General features: G+C 42.8%; 1 protein-coding gene across 1 annotated transcript in view; it reads left to right on the top strand.

Moving 5' to 3' along the window:
• The window catches only part of LOC146614605 (ephrin type-B receptor 1-like), a 150,608-nt gene that overhangs the window by 83,827 nt on the left and 39,173 nt on the right, over positions 1 to 27,608 (top strand). Inside the window, exons 8-9 of the mRNA XM_085376036.1 lie at positions 6,811 to 6,886; positions 8,321 to 8,445. Of these exons, the coding sequence (XP_085232162.1) occupies positions 6,811 to 6,886; positions 8,321 to 8,445 (201 nt within the window). The remainder of the gene's footprint in view (positions 1 to 6,810; positions 6,887 to 8,320; positions 8,446 to 27,608) is intronic.

The following is a 27,608-nucleotide window of genomic DNA, read 5'->3' as shown; positions in this document are numbered from 1 at the left end:
TTCACCATTCACATAAAAGTTTGCCTCATTACTAAACAAAATCTTCTGCATGAACTGAGGGTCCTGTTCCAATTTTTGTTTTGCCCATTCTGCAAATTCTGTGCGCCGATCTGGGTCATCCTCGTTGAGATGCTGCAGTAGCTGGAGTTTGTAAGGGTGCCATTTGTGTGTAGCTAATATCCGCCGAAGGGATGTTCGACTAATGCCACTCTCAAGTGACATGCGGCAAGTGCTACGCTGTGGGCTCTTGCTGAATGAAGCTAGGACAGCCACTGATGTTTCTTCATTAGTGACAGTTTTCTTGCGTTCACATTTTGGCAAATCCAACACTGAACCAGTTTCACGAAACTCAGCAAGCAGTTTGCTAACTGTAGCATGGGAGATGGGTGGTCCCGTAGGGTGTCTTGCATTGAAATCTGCTTCAGTGACCCGGTTACTGCGTTCACCAGATATCAACACAATTTCGATCTGCTCCTCACGTGTTAACCTCTTCGACGTGTCAATGGCTGTGAACAAAGAGAAACTTGTAAATAACTCATGAAAGAATAAAGTTACGTTGAAACCAAGCATACCATTGTTTTTCTTGTGACATTACCAATAAGTTTGATGTGTCACATGGCCCCCTTCCTATTGAAAAAACAAAAGTTGTATCCAAGATGGCTGACTTCTAAATGGCCATCATGGTCACCACCCATATTGAGGAGTTTGCCCCCTCACATATACTAATGTGCCACCAACAGGACTTTAATATCACCAACCATTCCCATTTTATTATGGTGTATCAGAATCAGAAAAGGTTTTATTGCCAAATGTTGAGCAGGTTTACAACATTAGGAAATTGCTGCGGTGCTTCAGTGCAAACATACTGTCATAAATTACGCTTAAATAGACATGAAAATAAAAATAAGAATAAGAATTAAAAGTGCTAAGTAGATAGATATATACATGAGTGCAGGTGGTGATCAGTGCCAAACATGGAATGATGCAGTGATCACAGCGTAGGGTCATGTGTTAGTGGTGGGAACAGTCATACGCTTATTGTTCATGTGTCCAACAGCAGAGGGGAAGAAACTGTTCTTATGGCGAGAGGTTCTGGTGCGAATGGACCGGAGCCTCCTGCCTGAGGGGAGCAGGTCAAACAGACTGTGTCCAGGGTGAGAAGGGTCAGCTGAGATCCGAGCTGCATGCCCCAGTGTCCTGGAGGTGTACAGGTCCTGCAGAGATAGGAGTCTGCAGCCAATCACCTTCTCAGCAGAGCGCACAACACGCTGCAGTCTCTGTTTGTCCCTGATAGTAGCTCTAGCGTACCACACGGTGATGGAGGAGGTGAGGATGGACTCGATGATTGCAGTGGAGAATTGCATCATCGTCCGTGTTGGCAGGTTGAATTTCTTCAGCTCCCTCAGGAAGTACATCCTCTGCTGGGCTTTCTTAATGACGGAGGTGATGGTGGGCTCCCACTTCAGGTCCTGGGTGATGGTGGTACCCAGGAAGCGGAATGAGTCCACAGAGGTGATGGGGGTGTCAGTCAGGATGATGGGGGGGAGTGGGGCTGTGTGCTTCCTGAAGTCCAGAATAATCTCCACTGTCTTCTGGGCATTCAGCACCAGGTTGTTGTGGCTGCACCAGGACACCAGACGTTCAACCTCCCTCCTGTAGGCAGACTCATCCCCGTCCGAGATGAGTCCAATAACGGTAGTGTCATCTGCAAACTTGATTAGCTTGACAGACTGGTGGGTGGAGGTGCAGTAGTTGGTGTACAGGGAGAAGAGCAGAGGAGAAAGAACACAGCCCTGAGGGGAGCCGGTGCTGATGGTCCGGGAGTCCGAGACATTCTTTCCCAGCCTCACATGCTGCTTCCTGTCCATCAGGAAGTCAGTGATCCACCAGCAGATGGGATCAGGCACATTCATCTGGGAAAGCTTGCCTTGGAGATGGTCTGGAAGGATGGTGTTGAAGGCAGAGCTGAAGTCCACAAACAGGATCCTGGCGTAGGTTCCTGGGGAGTCCAGATGCTGCAGGATGAAGTGTAGGGCCATGTTGATGGCGTCATCTACAGACCTGTTGGCTCTGTATGCAAACTGCAGTGGGTCCAGGAGGGGGGCCGTGAGGGTCTTGAGATAGGAGAGAACCAGACGCTCAAATGACTTCATGACCACAGATGTCAGAGCCACGGGTCTGTAGTCATTTAATCCAGTGATCCTTGGTTTCTTGGGGACAGGGATTATGGTAGAGGACTTGAAGCAGGCAGGCACATGACATGCCTGCAGTGAGGAGTTGAAAATGCCAGAAAACACTGGGGCCAGCTCGTTTGCACAGTGTCTGAGGGTGGCAGGTGACACACCGTCTGGGCCGGGAGCTTTTCGAGCATTCAGACTCTTAAACTGCTTCCTCACACCTGCTTCATGAATATGAAGAGTTGTGGTGGGAGGAGGTGGTGTGAAATCCTCTTTTGTGTGGAGTGAGGAGGGGGGTGTTGTAGGTGAAGTGGTTGAAGGTGGTGATGGCTCTATGGAGGGGGGAGAGGTGGGGGAATGAGTGTCCAAAGTGTCTCTATTGTTGGGGCCGTTGGAGATGTGAAGGCTGCCTTATGGCTCGTCAAAACGGCAGTAAAAGGTGTTAAGGGTGTTGGCCAAGAGCAAGTCATCAGTGGAGTGGGGGGTTTTAGGCTTGTAGTTGGTGATATTCCTAAAACCTTTCCACACAGAGGCCGAGTCATTCTCTGAGATCTGCTGCTGCATCTTCTCAGAGTGCTGATGTTTAGCAATGTCCACTTCTTTAGTGAACCTGTACTTGGCCTCTCTGTAGCAGTCCCTGTCTCCGCTTCTGAACGCCTTTCTCTTTTCCAGCCACAGCTTTTTGAGTTTAGGAGTAAACCAGGGTTTGTCATTGTTATAACTCACCCTGGTGCGTGATGGCACAATGCTGTCCTCACAGAAGTGGATATAGGAGGTGACAGTGTCCGTAAACTCGTCCAAGCTGTTAGAAGCAGCCTTCATTGTGTCCCAGTCTGTAGACTCCAAACACGTGCGAAGCTCCTCCACAGCCTCGTTGCTCCACAGTTTTTTGGTCCTCACGACAGGTTTGGAGAGCTTCAGCCTCTGTCTGTACGCGGGGATTAGGTGGATCATGACGTGGTCAGAAAGTCCGAGTGAATGAATGAATGAATGAATGAATGAATGAATGTATATATATGTATATATATATATATATATATATATATATATATGGCCCACCCTGTACTATAATATATATAAAACACCCAGCACGCCCATGCAGGCGGTTTATCCTTCAAGCTCGGGTCCTCTACCAGAGGCCTGGGAGCTTGAGGGTCCTGCGCAGTATCTTAGCTGTTCCCAGGACTGCGCTCTTCTGGACAGAGATCTCCGATGTTGTTCCCGGGATCTGCTGGAGCCACTCGCCTAGCTTGGGAGTCACCGCACCTAGTGCTCCGATTACCACGGGGACCACCGTTACCTTCACCCTCCACATCCTCTCGAGCTCTTCTCTGAGCCCTTGGTATTTCTCCAGCTTCTCGTGTTCCTTCTTCCTGATATTGCTGTCATTCGGAACCGCTACATCGATCACTACGGCCGTCTTCTTCTGTTTGTCTACCACCACTATGTCCGGTTGGTTAGCCACCACCATTTTGTCCGTCTGTATCTGGAAGTCCCACAGGATCTTAGCTCGGCCATTCTCCACCACCCTTGGGGGCATCTCCCGTTTTGACCTCGGGACTTCCAGGTTATACTCGGCACAGATGTTCCTGTACACTATGCCGGCCACTTGGTTATGGCGTTCCATGTATGCCTTGCCTGCTAGCATCTTGCACCCTGCTGTTATGTGCTGGATTGTCTCTGGGGCATCTTTACACAGCCTGCACCTGGGGTCTTGCCTGGTGTGATAGACCCCAGCCTCTATGGATCTTGTGCTCAGAGCTTGTTCTTGTGCTGCCATGATTAGTGCCTCTGTGCTGTCTTTCAGTCCAGCTTTGTCCAGCCACTGGTAGGATTTCTGGATATCAGCCACCTCCTCTATCTGCCGGTGGTACATACCGTGCAGGGGCCTGTCCTTCCATGATGGTTCCTCGTCTCCCTCCTCTTTCTTGGGTTTCTGCTGCCTGAGGTATTCACTGAGCACTCGGTCAGTTGGGGCCATCTTCCCAATGTATTCTTGGATGTTCGTTGTCTCATCCTGGACTGTGGTGCTGACACTCACCAGTCCCCGGCCCCCTTCCTTCCGCTTAGCGTACAGCCTCAGGGTGCTGGACTTGGGGTGAAACCCTCCATGCATGGTAAGGAGCTTTCTTGTCTTTATGTCAGTGACTTCTATCTCCTCCTTTGGCCAGCCTATTACCCCAGCAGGGTACCTGATCACGGGCAGGGCGTACGTGTTGATGGCCCGGATCTTGTTCTTACCATTCAGCTGACTCCTCAGGACTTGCCTGACCCTCTGCAGGTACTTGGTGGTTGCAGCTTTTCTAGCGGCCTCTTCATGGTTCCCATTCGCCTGCGGGATCCCCAAGTACTTGTAACTGTCCTCTATGTCTGCAATGTTGCCTTCTGGTAGTTCAATCCCCTCAGTTCTGACTACCTTCCCTCTCTTTGTTACCATCCGACTACACTTCTCCAGTCCGAACGACATTCCAATGTCATTGCTGTATAGCCTGGTAGTGTGGATCAGTGAATCGATGTCTCGTTCACTCTTGGCATACAGCTTGATGTCATCCATGTACAGGAGGTGGCTGACAACTGCTCCGTTCCGTAGTCGGTATCCGTAGCCAGTCTTGTTAATGATCTCACTGAAGGGGTTCAGGCCTATGCAGAACAGCAGTGGGGACAGAGCATCTCCTTGGTAGATCCCGCACTTGATGGTGACTTGTGCTATGGGCTTGGAGTTGGCCTCTAGTGTTGTATGCCACATCCCCATTGAGTTCCTGATGAAGGCTCTTAGGGTCCCATTGATCTTGTACAATTCTAGGCATTCCAGTATCCAGCTGTGGGGCATTGAGTCATAGGCCTTCTTGTAATCAATCCAGGCAGTGCACAGGTTGGTCAGTCTGGTCTTGCAGTCTCGGCTGATTGTTCTGTCTACCAGTAGCTGGTGTTTTGCGCCTCTGGTATTCTTGCCAATTCCTTTCTGTGTCCCGCTCATGTATTGACCCATGTGCCTGTTCATCTTGGCCGATATGATGCCTGACAGGAGCTTCCATGTAGTACTGAGGCAGGTTATTGGTCGAAACCCGTAGCCGGTTACCAAGATTACGTGAAGTACCCTCAGAAGGTCTGCTAGATGATGTTAATGCAGCACTACGGGCAATACCTACAACCACGATTACCGACACTAACAAGCTGATCTACAATACGGCAGCAGTGATCAGTGAGATGCTTGGCTACAAGTTGAACAGCGACAAGGGGCAGTACCCTCCATGGAGAAGGAGGCTAGAGGGCAAGATCAAAGTAGCACGGAGGGAGGTTAGCCAACTAACGGAGTTGCAGAAAGGTGCGACAAATAAGGTGCCTAAGAAATACAGCAAGCTGTCCATACCTGAGGCCTTGGAAACTGCCAAGCAAAGACTCACAGCCTTGGCCAGCCGCTTGAGGAGGTACACCAGAGAGATAGAAGGCAGGAGAATAAACCAGCTGTTCTCCACAGAACCAGCAAAGGTGTACTCTCAGTGGCAAGGGAACAATAAGAGAACAGCACCACCAAGGCTGGAGACGGAGCAATACTGGAAGAGCATATGGGAGAAGGATGCAACCCATAACGGCAATGCTCAGTGGCTAGAGGATCTGAGGGCAGACCACAGCGACCTCCCTGAACAGGGTCCAGTAACCATCACAGTGGCAGATATCCAAGAAAGGGTCTCCAGTATGAAGAGTTGGACAGCACCAGGGCCCGACATGGTTCACGCCTACTGGCTGAAGAAGCTGACTGCACTCCACGAGCGTCTGGCAGCACAAATGAACCAGCTGCTAGTTAACGAGAGACACCCGGAATGGCTAACTGAAGGCCGGACGGTCCTGATCCCCAAGGACCCCAAGAAGGGACCGGTCCCCTCCAACTACCGACATATATATATATATATATATATATATATATATATATATATATATATATATATATATATGCACAGTAGTGTATTTCCAATTATTTTGTGGAGTTGCAGGTTATCATACCCTTGTAGATTACCTCGATTACCTCATCTACTGTATAGCATTTCACTACAAAGCACACTACGATTTCTCCTACTGTGCACTCAGTCTAACCAAGTTACTGCTACACTGCAGCAGTACTATCATGTTTTTCATACTCACCTGACAAGCCTTAACTGTTTTAACATTATAAGTGAAACATACAATTTCGCTGCAAAGAAAAATGTGTGATTCTATCTATCAGAATCAGGCAGCCATACTTTCTAGGTCTCAAAGAAATGCATGAATCTGAGGTTTCCCTTATAATACTCAACATGTAATATAGTTAATGCTTTTGACAGTTGAACTTGTTAGCTTTGCTATTTTCATATGATTCTGGGGCATTAAACTTAGCTACTCTTAGCTTGCCAAATTTTACTAGCACCATTTGTCATTTCAGGCAAAAAACAACAGCGGTTGCTAGCTAAAATTGAGAAGCTAAAGGTAAATCATGTGCTAGTTGTTCAAGCTATCAGCCACCATTATTATTGTTAAACAGATGCATTGCTTGAATGGAAAGGCACCAAGAGCTATGAAGAGATGGGGGTGGAGAACTCAGTTCAAATAACTATTAACTTTAATGTCTGAGGGTGGAATAACCATTACTTTTCTATAGGCAGTCAACGGAGTCTCCAACAAGAGCCCTTACCCCGCCCAACAACTGTCAATCAACATTACAACCAATCAGGCTGGTAAGTTGGGAGAGCAATGACTCTTTGCGTGTGTGTGTGTGTGTGTGTGTAAGCATCTGTGTGTGTGCTAGCATACCCCGGGGCACTGTGGATTATGTGAGGGAGGGATGGCCGGAGAGATAAAGGAAATTGAGCTACAGCCTTTTAATTCATAAAACATGTTATGTGCTTGTCATCGCTCTGCCTGTTCTCGCTCTCCTTCCCCTTTCTCTCTCTTTCTTTCCTGCTCATCCACAGCTTTCATCGCTTTTCCTCCCCCTCCCTCAATTCTGCTTTTCTCAGCTTTCTCCCCCCTTTCCCTGCTTTCCTCACCCTAGGTCTCCCTCAGTATAATTCTTAGAGGCCATAAAGTGAGTGAGTTATTACTCCATCAATACTTTATGGAGACAGACACAAGTGATATTTCCACTGCTACCCAAATTTAGATTTAAAAGCCGCTTTGCTATGGAAAAACACATCATTTACCTCATCTACAGCACCCCTGGCTCATTCCTAATCGAAACATGATCCATTGTCACCCTGCCGTTTTCTGAGCGTATTTGTTACCGCTGTCGGATGCGAGGCTCTCTTATCCCTGAAATCTTTTAGGACTCAACAAAAACTGATTTATTTTTCAGGTTGACTGCACTGGGGGAGATTTTTAAATTATGCAATAGCTTTTGAGTGTATTTCATTGGACTTTAGGATGTAAAACTCAACACTGTGTATGTGTGTGTGTGTGTGTGTGGGGGGGGGGGGGGCTCAATTGTGGCTATGTGAGGAAAAAAAAGACTGTGGGGTTTTCAGGTGACAGATCGCTCATGCTGTCAAATTATTTCTCCAGCAGAAGTATACACCTCTTGAGGCATCATAGCATTTACTGTGCGTTATAGCTGCTGTATGAAATTATGGTGACTCAGCTGTGTAAGATGCATACAGTCTATTTAGGATATAATGGCTTTCAGCAGAATCCCCATAAAACCAAGAAGACAAATTCTCTTGAGGTTTTTTGTCCTTTAAAACACTAATTTAATTAAATTTAAAACAGTGTAGTACATCTCCAGATGCTGTGTGATATTAGTCTTCTTCTCGCCTCATATTTCCACTTGAGACTATCAAAGCACAAAAGTGATGAAAGCCATCACATAAAACGATCCAGAAGCTGAACCATGAAATACATTACAGCCAACAGCTTCTCGTTCCCAAAATTATGGGTTAAAAATGCATCGCAGACATAGCTCTTGTTTCCCCATCAGTGACAAATGCAGTAATTTGTTTTCATGAGCTTGGAAGAGGAAACATTTTTCTCCTTTGAGTGCAAATAATCTTTGGCAATATGTCATTAAACTCTGTATTTCCATATTTATGGTGTTTAAACATGCTAGCAAGTCTTTTAACTGCCTAATTGATTGTGTATTCTTGTGTGCGTATGTATGTGTGTGCGCTTTTTATCAGCTCCCTCAGCAGTTCCCATAATGCACCAAGTGAGCTCAACAAGTCGCAGTTTCTCGTTGTCATGGCCACCGCCCGAACAGCCCAATGGAATTATCCTCGACTACGAGATACGATACTATGACAAGGTAGGGTGGGATGATAAATGTCTGTGTTTGTCTCTGTGTCTGTGCTTTTTGGTGCTATAGTCGCTGGCAGTAACTCATTAGTCAATAAAGCAGGCAAATCAATATCAACTTCATCAGAGTCATCCATTATCAGGACTGTTACTAAAGACCAGCAGGATTCTCACTTCTGCACAAACACCTCAGCCATTAAGAACTTGAATAAAAGTAACACCAACCATTTTGGTAAAACTACACGTATAGTTCTGTGCAAAAAGTTATGAGCCACCACTGCGTACTTTATATTTTGCTTCCAAGAAACCCAAAAGTTCTTGTAATTTTTAAAAATGGTCCTCAGATGCTTTCTTTTTTCTCTGAACACTGTTTTTTCACTCATTTTTAGTCCAGTCCTTATACCTGACCATTTTTAGAGAAATGAATAGCACAAGCACCCAATTAACTTGTGGGGATAGGTTAATTGGATAATCCAAATTGCCACTAGGTGTGAATGTGCGAGTGAATGTGAGTGTGAATGGTTGTCTGTCCCTATGTGTTAGCCCTGCGACAGACTGGCGACCTGCCCAGGGTGTACCCTGCCTCTCGCCCTATGACAGCTGGGATAGGCTCCAGCGCCCCCCGCGACCCTGAAAAGGATAAGCGGAAGCGAATGGATGGATGGATGGATGAATAGCACCTAATTAAAGGCATTAACCAGTGTTGTGTCTACACATAACAGACAACTTATCAAAAAAACATTTTTAATTTTATCTTTAGGCACTGTGTTACCAGCAACCTGTCACAAAACAGACACTTTGATAGGCATACAATAATATTTTTGTACTAACAAGGTGATTGTCAAAGAGATATTAGCTAAAAACTTGGCATGTGACAACACGGTGTGTAGTGTGTCGTTGAAACATTTGAGGAAACTGGACAAACAGAGGACAGAAGGAGTGTCAGATCTTAAAAACTGTCTGCAGTGAAAAATGTCTGAATGCTATGTCCTTAAGAAACAGGAAAAAGTCCAACAAAGATCTAATCAGAGAAATGCATCTTCCTCTTCAGCTGATCCATTAGCCAGTTCACTGAAGCTTCATCAGAAATGGTCTCGGTGGAAGAGTGGCTTTCAATTAGCCAAAAAAATGATGAAGCCAGGAGTCCGCTGTTCTAGTTGCTCTAGTGACCCTTGAACCCCCTCTAGCCATCGATCTGGTGGGTAACAGACGTCTCCGAAAAGGTCGGAGCACTTTTACAAATATGCGATATGTGATGTCTTGATAAACCAAGCAGATATTTGAAGTTTACACAGCTACATTAAAGTATGTTAAAAGTTTATTTTGTGACCCAGAAAGAGTAATAAGAGTAATAATAAAACTAAGTAGCTGCAGCCATTGTTGGAAACTGGAATTGGCTGGGCCGCGCTATGAATTCTGGGATATGGTGGGCCACGAAGGATACACCCGACCCATCCTTCAAATCTTAGGAAAAGGAGGACGCATTTGTCGGCCGCATTCGGAGGAGTCTACGAATTGGGACAGCCTTCATTGTGTCACTGTGGCGTAATTGGTCTAAAAATCAATGGCGTGTCCAGCGGGGTGGCCTGGGGGGGCACAGGCCAACCCCCCCAACCAGACTGGCCACCCCAGGTGCCACCCCAAAGGCAAAACAATAAAATTCAATCAAATATCAAATGTACGATTATGTTTTCACGGTGAAGCTCAGATATCCGAGTGTAAGTGAATGCAGCATCGGCTTCTGCGCTATGTGCATCACGTTAGCAAAGGTAGGAGAGCCAAGCAGAAAGACGGCACTGCAGGAAACAATTTTTCGGTGAAAGAAAATGAGGACAGAATAAATGTCCCGGTAAGTAATATTAAGTTTGTTGAGTTTAGTAAACTTCGGTGAAATTAGAATCCCAAGGAAAAAAATAACACTTAAAGAATTATTGCAGCCCTCGAATATTTCTGACAGTATGCTACTGAGGGCAGCTAACATAAGAGTTATGAGTTATAAGATATAATCTAAGTCGTAACATTGCTGTATGGAGCTGCAGATTTGGTTGCAGGTTAACATAGCTGGACTGGCCATCGGGCATACCGGGCATATGCCCGGTGACTTATTTTTTATTTTTTATTGTAATGGCATGAACAATGAGAGGTGGTGGATTGGCCAGATGCAGGTCGATGTGTAAAAATAACTCAGTTGTTTGGTGGTGGCTATGGCGGGGCTTCCACAGAGGCCAGCAGGTGGATGAGGGAAGGGGAGGCAGGAGGAGAGCCCCGAGGCAGCCGCCAGTCCGAGTGTCAGGTGAACTGAACTTCAGGTAAGAAGTTATGACCTGCAGTCTATCTGGGTCAGATATGAACCAAGTTTAGGTGGAGTTTATTTTCGTTGTGCTGACTTTTTACCCTCAGTTGCAATAACTCGTACTGCGTTCTAGCCAGCTTGATGGAGTTTTTAGGTGGGTGGGTGCTATGATGTTACTGATAGTGAACTTTATTTTATTCATAAGGTTAGTTAGTAGAGTTGCCAACGGCTCCTTAAAAAAATGGAATGGTCCCTCAATCAGAGAAAATATTACACGTTTCGTATTGAGCTGAGAAGAGACGCAGTTTGTCCCGAACTTTAGCTAGAATGGAAAAAGACACAAAGCTGGAGTTATTCTGTGTTTACGCTGCACAGCTGCCTCTTCTTCTCTCATTCTCTCCCCCTCCCTCTCCTGTTGCTACTTCAATCATGAAACTGATCAATGATCAGCTGATCGTCTCTCTTGTTTGTTTATCGCCCACTTTGTGCCAGAAAGAGGAAACCAGCAGATGTCGCGCTAAACAACAGCAGCACGTTTAAGCTTGATCAGCTGTTGTTAGAATTTATTTAATATTAATTTCTAGTATCAGCTGATGGTTGCTGGAGCCACAGCTGTAAAAGCTGCTGGTCATGATGTCGGTTTGGATATGTGGTGAGAGGGAAACATGAAGATGAAACCAGGAGATGTCCTTACTGAATCATCAGAGCTGTGATGGAGAAACAGGTTTACCTTTTAGGTGACATGAATGAGTTGAAGGGAAGTTATGAACTGTTTCTGAGAGACAAATAACACCAGCATCCTTTTCTAAGCAGCTGACAGCTGGTAACTGTGCAGGGGCAGGTCTAGCAAAGTGTTGCCAGGGGGCAGGTAGGGCATTAACAGGGAAAGGTGGGGCACAAAGAAATACTTTTCTTTCTTATTCTCAATTTAAATATCTAGCTTTTATTAAATAATTATCTAAATCTTACAACCAAAGTTTTTATCTGACGTAAAATGTATAGAAATCATACATATACCAACAAGACTGTACATCACTGTCACAACAGCATTTGTTTTCAGTCAAAGTCTTTATGGCTTTAATACCTGGGGGGCCGGTCTCTAGTCAAAATGCCCGATTTTCTGTCCCAGTCCAGCCCTGCAGGTTAATACTGGCAGTGTCACCATGCCAGCTGAATGTATTTCATCATCAGCCAGTGTTGTTCTTTATCAATATTACCAAAGTTTACCATAAGGCAGCATAGAAAGTATTTACTTGCCTTTAGGTTTTATTCAAATGTTAGTCTTTTCAGTTGTTTCCCCACTTTTTTCCTGTTTCACAATCAAACACCAGTTTGTGAGAAGATTATCTTCTTTTTTTAACAGGCAGATAAAGTTTTGCATTGGCTAATTTGTCAATTGTTTGTTACAAATGTTCATATTTTAATATTAAAAAATGTTTTTGCCCAAAACATATGTGTACTATATGTCAGTAAAAATACTATGCAAATATTGCTGTCCTTGAATGCTGAGTAAACACTGACAAAACACTGATTGTATCTCTTGTCCTTTAGCAACGCAGTATCTAAAAACTTTGCAACGTAGTGGTTAAAATCTCATTCTAATAAGAGTTAAAAGCGCATTCGGTTATTAGGTTTACAGGGTTATTGAATTATGGTTAATAGAATTGTTTTTAACATTATCTGCCAATTACATCTGCCACCCTTCTCCAAATCTGTGCCCCTACCTGGCCCCCCCAACAAAAATTTTCTAGACACGCCACTGCTAAAAATGCAGCCTCGGGAGGATGCAGCCTACGTTTTGGGACACAGCTAAGGTGGAGCCTTGTTGGGGATTTTCAAGATTGATGGAATTATGAACACTGAAAAGTCCTGTCAGATTTTTGATCCATCATGCAGTACCATCTGGAAACCATCTGATTGGCAAGTGTAGCCCAGTGGCAAACAGATGGAATTAGAGACTGTTTATTGTAATTATTATTAAAGGTGTTTTATTTTGTTCAGTTAAAAGCACTCATGATTGGAGAGAGACTCTAAAGAAAAAATCCAAATTATTTTGTATGGAATTGCATTATTTGTGTTATTTATTTATTTATTTTGTTTCTCAAAGGTTATTTTTTGACCTGGATACAAATGCAGTCCAACCAATGGGATTGTTTGTCCCGCCTTTTTTTTCATTTGGTTGCGCTGCTAAGGCTGCTTAGACCACACGCGCCATAGTACCTGTGGGGAAAACGTGGTAGCTGTTGAAACAGCGAAGCTGTTGGTGTCTGCTTGATTAGCCGCCAGATTTGGATAGCCGAAGCTAGTTTTATGAATACGAAGTGCTTTGCACTGGTGAGTAACGAAACTGTTATAGCCGCTGATCGGCATCCTGAAATGTTAATGTTGTTCGCTTCAAAAAACAAACGCTAATGGTGACGGTACTATGCAAGTAGCTAGTGAGTGTGCTAAACGCTCACTCCCGTTGTTAAGCGTTAGTTGAGAACTTATTAGCTGTTGTTAGGTTAAGGAAAAAACAGTATGTCTATCTGTATTGAAATGTTTTATTGTGTTACTTTTATTCATCACTGTTGTTACTTGACCGTGAGCAGAGTATATTGAGTTTGCTGCTTTTAATGAGCAGTGTGAATTGCTTTAATGATTGGTGATAGCTACATTGCCATGTAATGAAAACGTGTGTGTGTGAACCATGTTCATTTGAAGTAATTCTGACCTCACTCTTAGGTCAGGTTTTTTGAGTTGGAGAAAGGAGCCGAGACTCCTCGGAGAACATTGGATTACAGACTTTGTGGAAATCCGCAGAAGAGGAATAATTTTCCATTGCAATGGATGGCGAGCCACAGCCCATTTGGAATTGAATCTTGAAGTCTGGTTGCCTGAACTGTGGTAGGACAAAACAGTGCAAACCATACATCGATCGTGGACTGAACTCACACCAATAACTCACCAGATCACCAAACAGGCCTGATCTGGATCCTATTGACACTTTAAAAGACCCGGGTCTAACATTCTTTTCTTTTTTATTTTGGGTATCTGTGCGCGCACACACAATTTTGGTTGTTATTGTAAAGGCAATACAGTGCACAAATTTCAAATACAGTTGGAACTATTGCTTCATCATTTGCAGTTGTGTTTTCATTGTGGTTACCCATCCTCTGGGCTCCTGTCGTTCCTGAAATCTTCTGATTTGCCCATTGTTTATATATTTTGTTACATACTGGTTACACAAGAGCTGAATTTTTCAGCATGAAAATGATCGCAAACACACTACTAGTGCAGTAGAAACCCAGATAGAAAACAAAAAGGCACATAATGGATTGGCCTCCCTAACATCATTAAAGCAATGTGGGATCATCCCAGAAGAGAGTAGAACAAAAGGCAGTCCTTCAAGAAGCTTAGGGAACTATTCCTGAAGGCTGCTTAAAGAAATGATAAGAAAGCTTGCCCAAAACAGTCTGTGTTGAAGACTAATGGCGATCATATGAAATGACTTGACTTTCAAGCTGGTTACATTTATATAAACTCTGATTTTGTCTTAAATACTGTATTTCTATGGATGTTTCTGCATGTTTCAATAAATCCCTACACCGATTTCACATTTTCCTAGCAAAATATAGACTCACGCACAGCACTGCACTTTCTGCTTTTTTACTAGGGGCTCTTAATGGTTTCACATATGTTACAGTGTCCGCTGTCACTAATAGTGTTCTATTGTTTGCTGGGTGTGAGATCATTTCCTAGATTTATCTTGCTCACCGTGGTGATGTAGAGTTCAAGTTCCCATCTTCATCAACAATAAAGCATTAATTATAAACACACATCAGGAGCTCACAGAAGTGTTGTTGCTAGGTAGATATTGTATGTGCTACCTTATGTTTCCAGATTTAGTCCCTTGGAAAACACAAAAAACAGCAAACAAAAAACAAACAAAAAACATGTTACTGAAAGAAATTAGATGTGTTTAATATTAATAAGGAGGAGAGGCTGATAGCAATTTTAAAATATTCACCAAAAAAAGAATAGTTAGGTACTACATCTATCCAGGAGTTTAAGAAAATAAGGGGGTAGGATAACTCCAGGCAGCGGATGGAAGAGAACCAGTTTTTAAAATTTAATAATTGAAATTTTTTTCATCTATCAAAGAGAAGCTTCAAAAGTGTATTGGGTATGGCGATAATTTATACAGGCATGATGTTATGTTTTTAATACTTGACAGAAGATTACGGGCTGTCTGGTAGTTTCATAGACTCCTTGAGAACATCCATCCAACAGCAGCAGACACCATGACAAATGTTTCTGAACGTGTCTGTTCTCCATCATATCGTTCAAGAAACTCAGTACTCAGTACTGCCGTTTTTGTAATACCGTTGTTATTAAATATTTCTTGTCATTTAGTATGAAAACTGCAGCTTGATAAAAATCATCATCACTGGGTTTGGTGGCTGATCAACATGGCAATTATTTCAGGACAGCTGAAGGCAGAAACCTGTCAGCATATTTCTACAATTTATAGCTCTTATAAATGATGTATTTTTGTCTCCCACTCGTGCTGAATGCCTATTCATGTATCATCTTTTATGCAATATTATTTCCTAATAAGTCAGGATTGATCTTAGAGCTACAATGCATATTTAATGGGGCCTGCAGCCATACTGACAGGGTTTTACAGTGATGTAGAGCCTTTCTTTTTTCAACCACACATAAATTGTTGATCGTATTTGTGCAGGAAGGATGAGTGTCCATTCATTAACAACTGGCTTTAAAAAGCTGTTTTCAGACAATGAGGACCGCCTCCCTCCAACTCAGCGTTTCACTGAATCGAACACGAACAAAGGGAGTAGTTTGGGCTGCTGCAGCTTTGTTATCGGTAACATGCAATATAAGATCAAATTAGGATTTGTGAAGATGAAAATTAAATCAACCATTAGGCTAATCAGGAGCAGTAAGAGCTCATGCTGATCTTGGGAGTCTCAAGCAGCTAATTCTTTAGTCTTTACTGAAAACTTTAGAAGACAAATGGACAGTAATTTAGACAAATTTCCCCAAAACCTTTCCAGCTAATCCGATCCTAGCTGAAATATTAAATATTTAGGTAGCCACACAAGACGGCGATATCTTTTGTTGCTGTTTTACAGGAAAATATTCATTGGCAGTCATGTATACAGCTCCGATGCATTTATTCAATTTACTGCTTATGTTGTTTTGTCTGTTCCAAAGTCTGCGAGGCGGGATATCATAGTGTTTGTAGACTGCAGCCGCTAATATTTCTCTATTGTTTGCTGAGTAAGATGGTGTCCTAGATTCATCTCCTCAGCATTCTCTGTTGCTGTGGGCTTCAGGTCTCTCCGTGGACCTCAGTACATGCCCGAAGTCAGCACAGAGCACTGATATTACATAGTTACCTTTATCTTAAAAGGGCAAAGCCTTTCACCTAGGGCTGAACGATTATGGAAAATAATCTAATTGCGATTTTTTTGCCCCAATATTGCGATTGCGATGCGATATGCGATTATTTTTTAAGGTCTTTGTCTTCTGTATTATTAAACAAAGACAAGCAATACATCATATAGTATGGCCAATACTATATTACATTAATTTTAAACTGTTCTTTCCTGGAAGACAGACCTCTGTTATGATGACATGAGGTGATGCATGAATTGATGACTGACATTTTTATTTAACTTCTTCAATCACAACAGTATATTTGAACATACACAATAGTTTATTTTTAGCTTACAAACATCTGAGCATAAAGTGCTGACAAGGAACCCTGGTGTAAACATTAAAATGAAAGTCAGTACAATGTGCAGATTGCAGAAATATACATAAACAAAATCAGTGGCTTTACCACACTCAGTTTTTCGACATCTGTGAACTACTAGACAGTCATTCAATTAAAAAATAATATTAAATAAATAAAACTAATAAATAAAAAATACACACATCTTACTGATCTCTGCAGTCAGTAACATTACACATAAAGTGCAAACATAATAGCAATTGTATAAACACACACACAAACACGCCTTTAAAATTTAAAGGCGTGAAATTGGACGGTCTAGTTCTGATTAGCGTCACCGCTGTCTCGGTGGAGTTTAATAAACTCGGCCGTCTGCTTCTTGCTATCTAAAATATAACCAGACACTGGCGTAAATTCTCGACTGTCTCATACTTCTGTTTAATAAGTTTTCTGTTTGACGTTTAGTCAGCTGTGTGAAAACCAAGGAGGAACCCACCCGGGGGATTAATAAAGTTTTATTTTATCTAATCTAATAACTTTAATCTCAGCCAAACCGATTTACTCACGAACAAACAAAACACTGAAAAAAGCCCAACAATAACATTTTTAGGTTGTCTAAGTGACTTATATATTACGTTTAACCCGAGCAGCGAAACTCCGCGGTGATCTGAAAATGATGTGCCGGGAGTTGTGCCGTTCTCGGCCGCATCAGTAACCCTCGAGCTCCCGGCTAGCTGTCGAGCTGGTGGGTAGCAGACGCCTCTGAAAACGTCGAAGCACTTTTGCAAATATAGGATATCTTGATAAACCGAGCAGATATTTGATGTTTACACAACTACTTTCTCGCCTGAAAATATGTTAAAAGTTTATTTTGTGACCCAGAAAGATTAGTATGAGTAATTTTAAAACTTAGTAGCGGCCGCCATTGCTGGAAACTGGAGTTTGGCTGGGCCGCGCTATGAATTCTGGGATATGGTAGTAATTTGGACAGCCTTCGGCGCGTCGCTGTGACGTAATCGGTCTACAAATGCGGCCTCAGGAGGATGCAGCCCATGAATTTGGACATGTCCAGAGTATAATCGCAGCCTTTGCGGTTAGAAAATTGCACTTGATCATGTCGCGATATTATCGCAAATGCGATATATCGTTCAGCCCTACTTTCACCCCAGAGAGATGGAGTCTGCCACAGAAAAGAGAACAAGAAGCATCCGTTCTTCCAGGCCAGAGTGTTGAGGATTTCTGTTCCAGGCAGGCAAGGTTGAAGGAAAATGATCGATATTCAAAATGATCCTTTGTAGCTTTCTTTTACTCCTATTGTTCCTGTTTCGCAAAGGCCAGAAATGTGCTCCGAGAGAAGAACCACTTGTGTCCATTAGCTGAACTCTTTGGAAGTTTTCTTTATTCTTCCCTACCCTGACCCGCTGAGTTATACTGAGAATAAAAGGAAACTCTCAGTCTCAGTACTTGATCTCCTGCACAAGAGGGATGCCCACATTCTCCATCTATCATTTCTTTAGGCCAGGTCAAGTTAGTCCAGACATTCTTCTCCTTAGCAGCGTCTCCTAGCACATCCTGAGGGATCCAGAGGCATTCCAGTACCACATCAGATATACATAAAATCCTTTCACAAAGTCCGAGTCTACCCTAGGGTCTCCTACATGATGCATATGCCCTGAAAATCTCCAAAGGGAGGCACCCTGAAGTCAGCCTTATGAAATGCCTGAACCACTTTAGCTTTTTTAGAAATAAAGGAGCACCAGCTCTATTCTGTTCTCCCTCAGGATTGATTGAACTATTTCTAAAGTTTAAGCTCAGCCACCCTATAGAAGAAATTATTTTTAGTTGGTTATAACTGTATTTTTTTCTGGAATAAAGTTTATTATTGTGAGTAATTTTTCAGATAAAAGCAACCAGAAACCTGCTTCTCCTTTTAGGAATATGAAGGTTGTTGTGGTGGAGGGGTTATTAATCCAAAGGAGGTGAACAAAACAAGGTCATTGCTGCCACCTGTAACAAAACCTTGGAGGGGAACCTCCACAACCAAAGTAGTGCTTTAGCATAGGGCTTGGCTGTAGAGTCCAGAAGAGCAGGAGACTCACCAGTGCCTATCTCACCACTGTAGAGACATGCCCTGGAGTTGGATTCATTTTTAGGATTTGACCTTGGCATGCTAATCATGTGAACTTCCATGTTCTCTATATATACTGCTTCACAAAAAGGAAAACCTTTTGAAAACCCCCAAAACAGGAATGGTTTTAAAGGTGGAGGCCACTGACATTTTTTCTCTCCCCGTCTTTTCTGACAATTTTTTGCACTAGTTCAGTTAGGGTCAGTCACCGGTGGCATGAGGTGACACCTGGACCCCACAGAGGTTCCAAAGGTAGTTCAATTCCTCTAGGATGGGACATGAATACATGGCATCACCAAGAGATTTGCTCTGTCGCTCAACACAGTCTCAAGAGCATGGAGGAGATTCCAGGACACCGACAGCTACTCCAGGAGAAATGGACAGGACTGTAATAGATTCTTAACCCATCAGTAGGACCGATATCTGCTCCTTTGTGCAAGGAGAAACAGGATGAGCACTGCCAGAGCTACAAAATAAACCTCCAGCAGGACACTGGTGTGAATGTCTCTGACCAAATATCAGAAACAAACTACATGAGGCTAGCCTGATGTCCTCTAGTGGGCTCTGTGCTCACTGGCCGACACTGTGGCATTTGCCAGAACACCAGAATATGCCTTTGACAGATAAGAGCCGGTTTACCCTGAGCACATGTGACAGACGTGAAGGGGTCTGGAGAACAAATGAAGAATGTTCGCTCAGCACGACAGGTTTGGCGGTGGGTCAGTGATGGTGGGGTGAGGCATATCCACAGAGGGGCGCAGAGACCTCTACAGGATTGGCAACAATACACTGGCACACTGTGAAATCCACTGTCAGACACTACACTGGTGCAGTGGGTCCTGGTTTCCTCCTGTTGCACAATAATGCCTGACCTCATGTGGCAAAAGTTTGCAGACAGTTTGTGGAAGATAAAGGAGTTCATACTGACCGGCTCCCATGCTCGCCTGACCTAAATCCAATAGGACGCGTCTGGGACGTTATGTTTCAGTTCATCAGACACTGCAAGGTTGCACCACAGACTGTCCAGGAGCTCAGTGATGTCCTGGTCCAGATCTAGGAGGAGATGCCCCAGGACACCATCTGTGGTCTCAGTAGGAGCATGCCCCGATGTTGTCAGGCATGCACATAAGCACATTGAGAACATACAAACCATTGAGTGCCATGTTGAGTGGCTGGGGTGAATTTTCAGTAAAATGGGCTGGTCTGCCACATACTTTTCTTCACTTGGATTTACAAGGTGTCTTTGAATTAGGCCCTCTGTATGTTTGTAATTTTCATTTCCATCAAACAATGTAACATCCCTTCATTCCTAACACATTACCCGATCAGTATAGATATGCAGGCAGCATGATTTTTCCCCCCCATTGAGATCAGATCTATATTCTGATTTGTTTCTTTCATTTTTTCGAGCAGCGTAGATGCTTCTAGCTTTGTGATCAGATTTCCATTCTGTGGATGCACTCCAGATATGAAGCAGTTTCTTGTGCAGACAGAATATTATTTACCCTTCTGGAGTCAGTGTTTTGCAAAAGAGATCACAATATGAATGTCTTGCTGCAGCGTTGATAACAGTGTTACTCCAGCTTTTGTAATGTAGAATAGTGGAAGATCATTTAATCTTGTTAACCGATTCACTCAAAAGCAGAAACACTAAACCACCAATTTATCCCCTCAGTGGGTGGTTTTCAAAGCTCCTACCAGTCTTCTGTGAGGCTGTCTTACTGAAGCAATCAAGCCTTCAGCTGCCTGTAGTGGACAAGGTCCTAATTTGTATGAACCAGGAGACTATGGAACAAAAGACTTCATAGTCTAGCTTGAATAGCGAATGTCAGACCAGAGGCACCAATGTGAGCCTCTGATTCAGTGGTAAAACATGCAGGTTCTGATTGCTTTCCTATCAAAGAAGTTGCTCTAGGAAAGAAAATTGTGAAGAGAAAGGAAAATTGCAACAGCATATCTTGTCTTTGTAATTCCGCAAATAGGAAGCAATGCATTTCGAGACTCCGAGTTAAATTACTCCCATATCTATCACCCAAAGGTAAATATAAGAATGTCCTCATCTTTTTTTGAAGCAGAGCCAACAGCTGCAAAAACAGACAGACTTTTGCTGCAGACAGATTAAAAACAAAGAGTGAAGCACCTACAAGGGATTGTGTAACATACACCAAACAGAGCGCGTGCCTCCTCAGCCACGGATCACATTTCATTCCCCACCATCCTTCAGTCCTTCGCACAAGATCTGAAGAAAATTGTTTTTGGCATTTTTTGGAATACCACTGCTTCTCCCTGTGCTCATTTTTTTCTTTTTAATACACACTGTCAGCGAGTTGGTACTTCCATAACTCATTGAAACTCTCAACTGTGAGCGCAAGTACAAACTTTAAATGCCCAGTACTCTTGTCAACTGTTTTTGTTATCTATTCTCTTTGATGAAAACACTCATGCGCAGCCCTAAAGTCCGTGGCTTCAGAGAACTTGCTCAGAGATTCCAATTTTCCAGGGCTGTCAACTTCGCAGGGCTGCACAAAAACAACTGAAAACGTGTGTTTGAATCTTTCCTTTTTATTTTTATGGATACTGCTGCTGCTTTTTAAGTCTTAATGTGGCACTAATGCAACCATTTGTCATTACATAATTAAAAATCAGTACCTATTACTTCAAGGTTTGCTTTCCAACATATGTGGAGTTAATGCTTTTTATAAATTGCACTTAATTGTATTGTTAGTTTTGAATTAATTTGTGTAATAATTTGTGATGCCTTATTAACAGTTTTAAAGACAGGTATTTTTCAGCAGCATGTACCTTTATTTTTATCTTGTCTTTTTCTAGCTGGTTAACTGTTAGCATTAGCTCTCACCCTGTTCCTACATTGTCTTCTGTCACACCAACCCTCTGCATGTTCTCCTTCACTACACCTGTGAATCTTCTGTGTGTTCATCCTCTTGCAGCTCCATCTTCAACATCCTTTTCCCAGTACATCCACTATCCCTCCTCCAATTCTAATGTTGTCCCTCCTGCTCACTCCCAATTAAAATCTCAACATCTTCAACTCTGCCACCTCCTGCTCCACCACTCGCCTTTTTATCAGTGCCACTATCTCTAAACCATACACCATAGCAGGTCTCACTACTGTCTCTTAAACCTCACTAATTCTCATACAAAACTTTCATTTAGACTCCTGCCAATTCAGTGTCTCTTATCTATAATGGGCATTAGACGACACACGCTGATTTTTCCTTTAGGAATAAAGGAGAGATTCCGTAAGCTCGGTGAGGGTGACTCATCTCCGATAAACGAAAACCATTTATATCATTTTCATTTCATCTGTCGTTCAAATGTAAAATGTTTCATGTTTCTCCAGGGTAGGACTGGCTGTATTTCAAACATTATCCGGAAGCACAGAACCGGATAATAGTTGTTTCAAGTGGGATTCATGGTACTGCGTCTGTAGTCTGTTTGCGTAGGTGTTTGGCTACGCAGAGTACAGGATTATGCTATGCAGTCTACGTGGGCTTGCTTACATACAGCAAGAAAATAACCAACAGTATGTAGATGTTGCTGATGCTATGCATAGGTTGAATGCTGGATTCAAACGCTGGCCTGAACAGTAAAGGGGGCCCACAAAGTCATGAAAAGATCGATAAAGCACAGACAAAGACTGTAGTAAACAAATGTGTTAGAACTTCAAGAACAGTCTACAGCAATGTTCTCTCTAATTTTTCATGTGTCTGAGCGAACACACAAACTCCCTGAGCGGCCCCCTTAGACCACTGTGTGCAACAGCAGATGTGTGGTCACGCCAGCATCAAATCCATCCAAGTTACATGGTTTATTAAAATGACCAAACTACAGCATTTACATTTATGTTAGACTTCTTTTAATTAAGTGCTTTAGCCCACTTACAATGAAAATTAAAAAAAATCTTGTTCATGACCTGTGTAGTATGTTAACACTATTGGAAGTAAAAATAACTTGAACTCCAATAAAGCTCTGACTTGTATTATGAGTCTGTGGTCTGGGAGAGAGTCCTGTAACTCTGTCTGCAAAATACAGCATATAATGATCAATGTTGGGCAATTAATTATATAGTTACTTCTTCAAAAAAGTTACTGAGTTATGCAAACAACAAAGTTGTTTTTAAATAAACATTTCAAACTATTTACAGAACAATCAGCTGTTCTGCATCAAATTTGATGCCACACAAATTATTTGTGCCACTCCAAAAAATAATTTCTGTCCACTATGAGATAAAGGAGAGCAACAGCCTGATACCTGCAGGCTTGACAGCAGGAGATGTATCACTGCTGTAACAGCTGTAACATTCACACAAGATTTGCGCTAAACGTCGCAAATCTCTCATCTCAAAACACCGCTGTCACTCCTAAAACTTCCCCCCTTCCTAAACAACTAAATGCCATGTTGCCATATCATTTTTTTGATTGGTCGACATGGTACTTTTTCCGACGAACAGGAAAGGGTGGGGGGTTTTTTGGTTTTGGTTTTGCTCACAGGTGGAGAGTGCTTTCGAGCGTTTTCCTTATAAAACGCAGTTTTTACCGTTTCTTCCCGCAGTAAATATAAACAACAATAGTATTCAGGAAAAACAAACATTGCATATATTTTTATCATAACTCTGGTTTTACGTGGCCGATCAACACAATTTAAAAACTGGTATAAAGTCCACACTTTTTCCGTCAACTTCCGTCTGTCCTGCTCACATCTCCAGTGGTTGTACATGTTGCCATTAACTCCACATCAGCCACGCCGCTTTGCTAGCTAAAACACCGGTGTCAGCACATAAGGACGCTGTCATAGCCTGTCAATGATGTTGATTAACTGCGTATATACGAATGTGAATCGCATCATTGGCTGGACTATGGGATAAGGTGGCATCGTTCTAATGTCGACTGCTTAGGTGAATAGGTTGAATGCAGGGGTTTTTCAACTTGGGGATCAATACACTCTACAGACCTGTTGCTCAGCATATTTTTGACACTGCCTCCTGTTGTCAGCAGACAGCTACTACATGTAGACAAAAGTCTACAAAGCTGTGCATTGGCTGTCTAGCTGCAGAGCACAACCATGCCAATCCCATAATGCACTTCCTGAAAAGCCTACACCAGCATAAATAGTGATTGTACTCTTAGATGCAAAGGAAGGAGTTGTGGCTTTGTTTACCACCTTAAAACACTTTTTTAATTTGATCTATATTCTTATGCGGGTTTAGTATTTCATGTTCGTCATTTTTTTGTGTTTCTTTCACAGTCTTTTACTCTACATACACAGCGTTGTCACTTAGGCATCATCAAAAAAGAAATAAATAACAGGAAGAGCACAGTAGCCCTATCTCCATATGGAGCACTCACCGCTCCTCTTATTCTCACAGTTTTGGTATCAGCAAAGTTCCAGGAAAGATGGAGAGTAGGGAGAGAAGAGGAGGTCGAGATTCTGCCTCTCGCAGGGCAATTAAAGTGAGCTGAGTACACGGTGAGAAGTAGTGCTCTCACTGAGAGATGTACTGCACCTGTGGTGTGACAGCCACAGATAAAATCCTTAGTTAGTCAAAATCATGACAGTGACTTTACTCTAAGTCAGCCTTATTTGCTGTTGCTTTTACTTCAATATCATTTAACGCAGAAGCCAATTCAGTCGCTGCGTTTCACACCACGGAGCAGTCGGCCACATAAAGACTAATTTTAGCACATATTTGAAAGTGAAGATGTCCCCGGGGAGTGGTTTGATAAGCCTGCAGAGAGAGGACAGGTTTTTCTTACCAGACAGCTGTACTCTACCTCCTGCTCTGGCAGTTTTTTGTCATTTCTCCACCTTCTCTCGCCCCCCCCATCCTCCCCACCCGCACCTTCCTTTTCCACTCCCACTCTATAGATAATGAGGTTTTAATGTAGTAGATTTGATATGGTGCAAGAAGGCTGGATTTTTCCCCATTACTTATCTCTGGCTACCAGGCCTTCCCATATGGGCTGCCCCTTAACCTCTTCATTCTGGCAAACATAGAGCCACCCTCATCCTCCCTCCCCCCCACCCACACACACACCTTCAAATTCAAACTTCACCCCCAACACAATACCCCATTTCTCTGTCCACTTGCAAATATAACGCATTCTTTTCAAGCCTTTAACACTTGTCCTTGCGTTATGTCCTAATTACGAGAAAGCAATTAGCAGCGTCCGTCTTTTATATATGTTAATAAGAGAAATCAGTATATTAAGATGACATGAATGAAGGTAATAAATACTATATGATATCGCATATTGGAAAAGTAAACAGGCCCTGCAGCAACAAAGGGGGCTGATGATCGGGGGATGAGTGTTGGTTATGAAAGATTACGATAATAAAAACAATCATCTTTAACCCTCTTTCATCCGTTCCATCTTCTGGTAGCCTTCCCAGCCTTTCGTCTGCTTTTCCCTCAATTTCTTCCCACTCTTTTCCCTCCTGACCTGTCCTGTTCATCACCACCGTCATCTCTCTTCCTCTCATCTTTGCTATGCTTTTGACCCCCTCCACCCTACCACCCTTCATCCTCACTGCATGCTTCCCTCCCTCTACTTTCATGCCATCACCACATTATATCTGTCATTCTCTCCAGACTCCATTTCAAATTAACTGCAGTGAAGCTTTTTTTTTTTTTTTTTTATCTGAAAGAAACCGACTGAAGACAGGAAGTCTAGAAGGCAGACAGAGAAAGATAGCAGTGCAAGGTGGTGGTCTTTGGTTTATTGGAGTGGCCTGATAGGTCTCATACCTAATTCAGTCCAGAAGAAGAAATGGAAGGGGTAAATGGTAAATGGCCTGCATTTGTATAGCGCTTTTCTAGTCCCTAAGGACCCCAAAGCGCTTCACACTACATTCAGTCATTCACCCATTCACACACTGGCGATGGCAAGCTACATTGTAGCCACAGCTGCCCTGGGGCGCACTGACAGAGGCGAGGCTGCCGGTGAAGACCAAATTCTCACCTGTCTCTGAGGATAATAGCTAATTAACTGCATTGTGACAGAAATACCTATATATGCAGGGAATGAAGGGGGGTGGGGTTAAAAGGGGTGAAAACGTAACTGGAAGATATATGAGGGCAAGGAGCATCATATGAAACAAAAACTGGAGGTTTAGAAATGTTAACGATAGTGAGCTTGAAAAAGCCTGAACAACATTTGTTCTCATGTGGGAAGATTCTGTGTTACCACACCAAGAAAACTGGAAAAACATATCATGTTTATGTATCTTTCCAGAAATAATGACAAAGGATCGCTAAAGACTATTCATTGTTTTTGTTGGGTTGGCTCCAAAGTGGTGCTAACGGGGTAAATGTTGGAAATCGCACGAGTGCCAGCTAAAGATTTCTGACTTCTTGCCTTCTGACAGTGACTGCAACTGTACCAGAGGAACCTTTGATGTCTGAGAGGATCCTGTGAGGATTTAGGTTTCCAGAGAGAACAGGACAACTTTGCCCTTTACTCTGGTTACAGTTTAGTATAAGAGACTGATGGGGAAGGGAAGGTTAAGCTCACATACTGTTTTCTGCTGTGTGGAATCTGTTTCCTGTGCACAGAATCATTATATTCATTCAGCAAACACTCAGTCTGCCGCTGTATTTTGAATGCCTTCTGCCCATTTTGAATCAAATTAAGCCTCACAAATCATATGGTGTAATCTGTTTAAGAATACCAATATCAAGTCTGCAAAAGCAGCAGCTTTAGGAGTTCTTTAGTTTTGAATAGGGCTCCACACCTCGCAAAATGCTTGTTTCTGACCTTTTCTGTTTTAAAGAGGAACCTGACTTATTGAATCTTTATGTGCTGCAAAAAATGGCAGTCTCCCAATCTTAGTGTTTAGTTTCGACACAGAGGTGTAAGTTAAGCAGTGTTTCTTTATTCATCACTCACTTTTCCATAGTGTAGATCGTTTTATCCAGGATGTCAGTGTAACCATGAGGTGAGCGCTGGTTATGGTTACAGATGCAATAGAGCTGACCAGAGGGGTTGGATAATATGTTCAAATTTTCAAACTGGCAACCATCGATCCATCTACAAGCAACTGCTGCTGTGCACAGTCAGGGTCAAAAGAAAGTTTTACACATCTGGTGCATGCATCTGGTCTTTGAATGAGGTAAATACAAACTCAGATGGACTACAAAACATGTGCACTGTGTCATTATTTATTTGACAACAACTCAGAATCAGTCGCTGCCTCCATAGGAACTGAGAGGGTAAGTGGCAGCCAGGTGCTGCTAATCAAACACACTTGATTAACTGAAGAGCAGAAAGTGTGAGCGCCTCTATAAATCCTCGTACAGTGGATTAGAAAGTCATTAAGGAAATGTTAAGTTATTCCTTCTTAAGGTTGTTCTAGCTGTTGAATCATGGGGTGTAATACTGATGAGTCTCTTGTGTCTGTGTACAACTCTCAGCTCTGGAGATCATTACAACAGAAAGAAAGGCGGCACACGTAGACTTCTTGTATTCTCGAGGTGGATTAGGTTAGAAAGTGACCCACACACAGTGCTGCTAAAAAGTGTTTGCCACCTTCTCAATTTCTTAGTTTTTTGCAATTTTGTAGAAGTTACAAATTCATCAAACAAATTTTCATTTTTGACAATGATAAACTGATTAAATACAAAATGCATTTTGAAATGATGATATTATTTAGTTTGGGACACCAGTATTCCAAACCTACCGATGTGAAGTGTTGCCTTGCTTTTTAATAGCCACAATGAAATGAGACTAAACACAATCGTGCTTTGGCCACTGTGTATCACAGCACACTCTTCCCTAAAACAACAATCCAGTGTCTTCTCTGTGTGAAGTTTTAATAAACTAAAAGCTATACACAGTGAGGCCTGTGGATTACTTTTTTCCTGTTTCAGCTTCACATTACATGAAAACACAGATATCCAAATATGGATTAATAAACCCAAACTATCTCCATGACTACATATTGTACCACTACATGTAACTGTAATATTTTTGTTATTTGGAACAGGGCAATGTG

Source organism: Diplotaxodon limnothrissa, linkage group LG17, assembly GCF_057381915.1.
Source record: "Diplotaxodon limnothrissa isolate DT_005_m linkage group LG17, D_limnothrissa_male_GT1.1, whole genome shotgun sequence".
Lineage (NCBI taxonomy): Eukaryota > Metazoa > Chordata > Actinopteri > Cichliformes > Cichlidae > Diplotaxodon > Diplotaxodon limnothrissa.
This window is presented reverse-complemented; position numbering and strand designations above follow the sequence as displayed.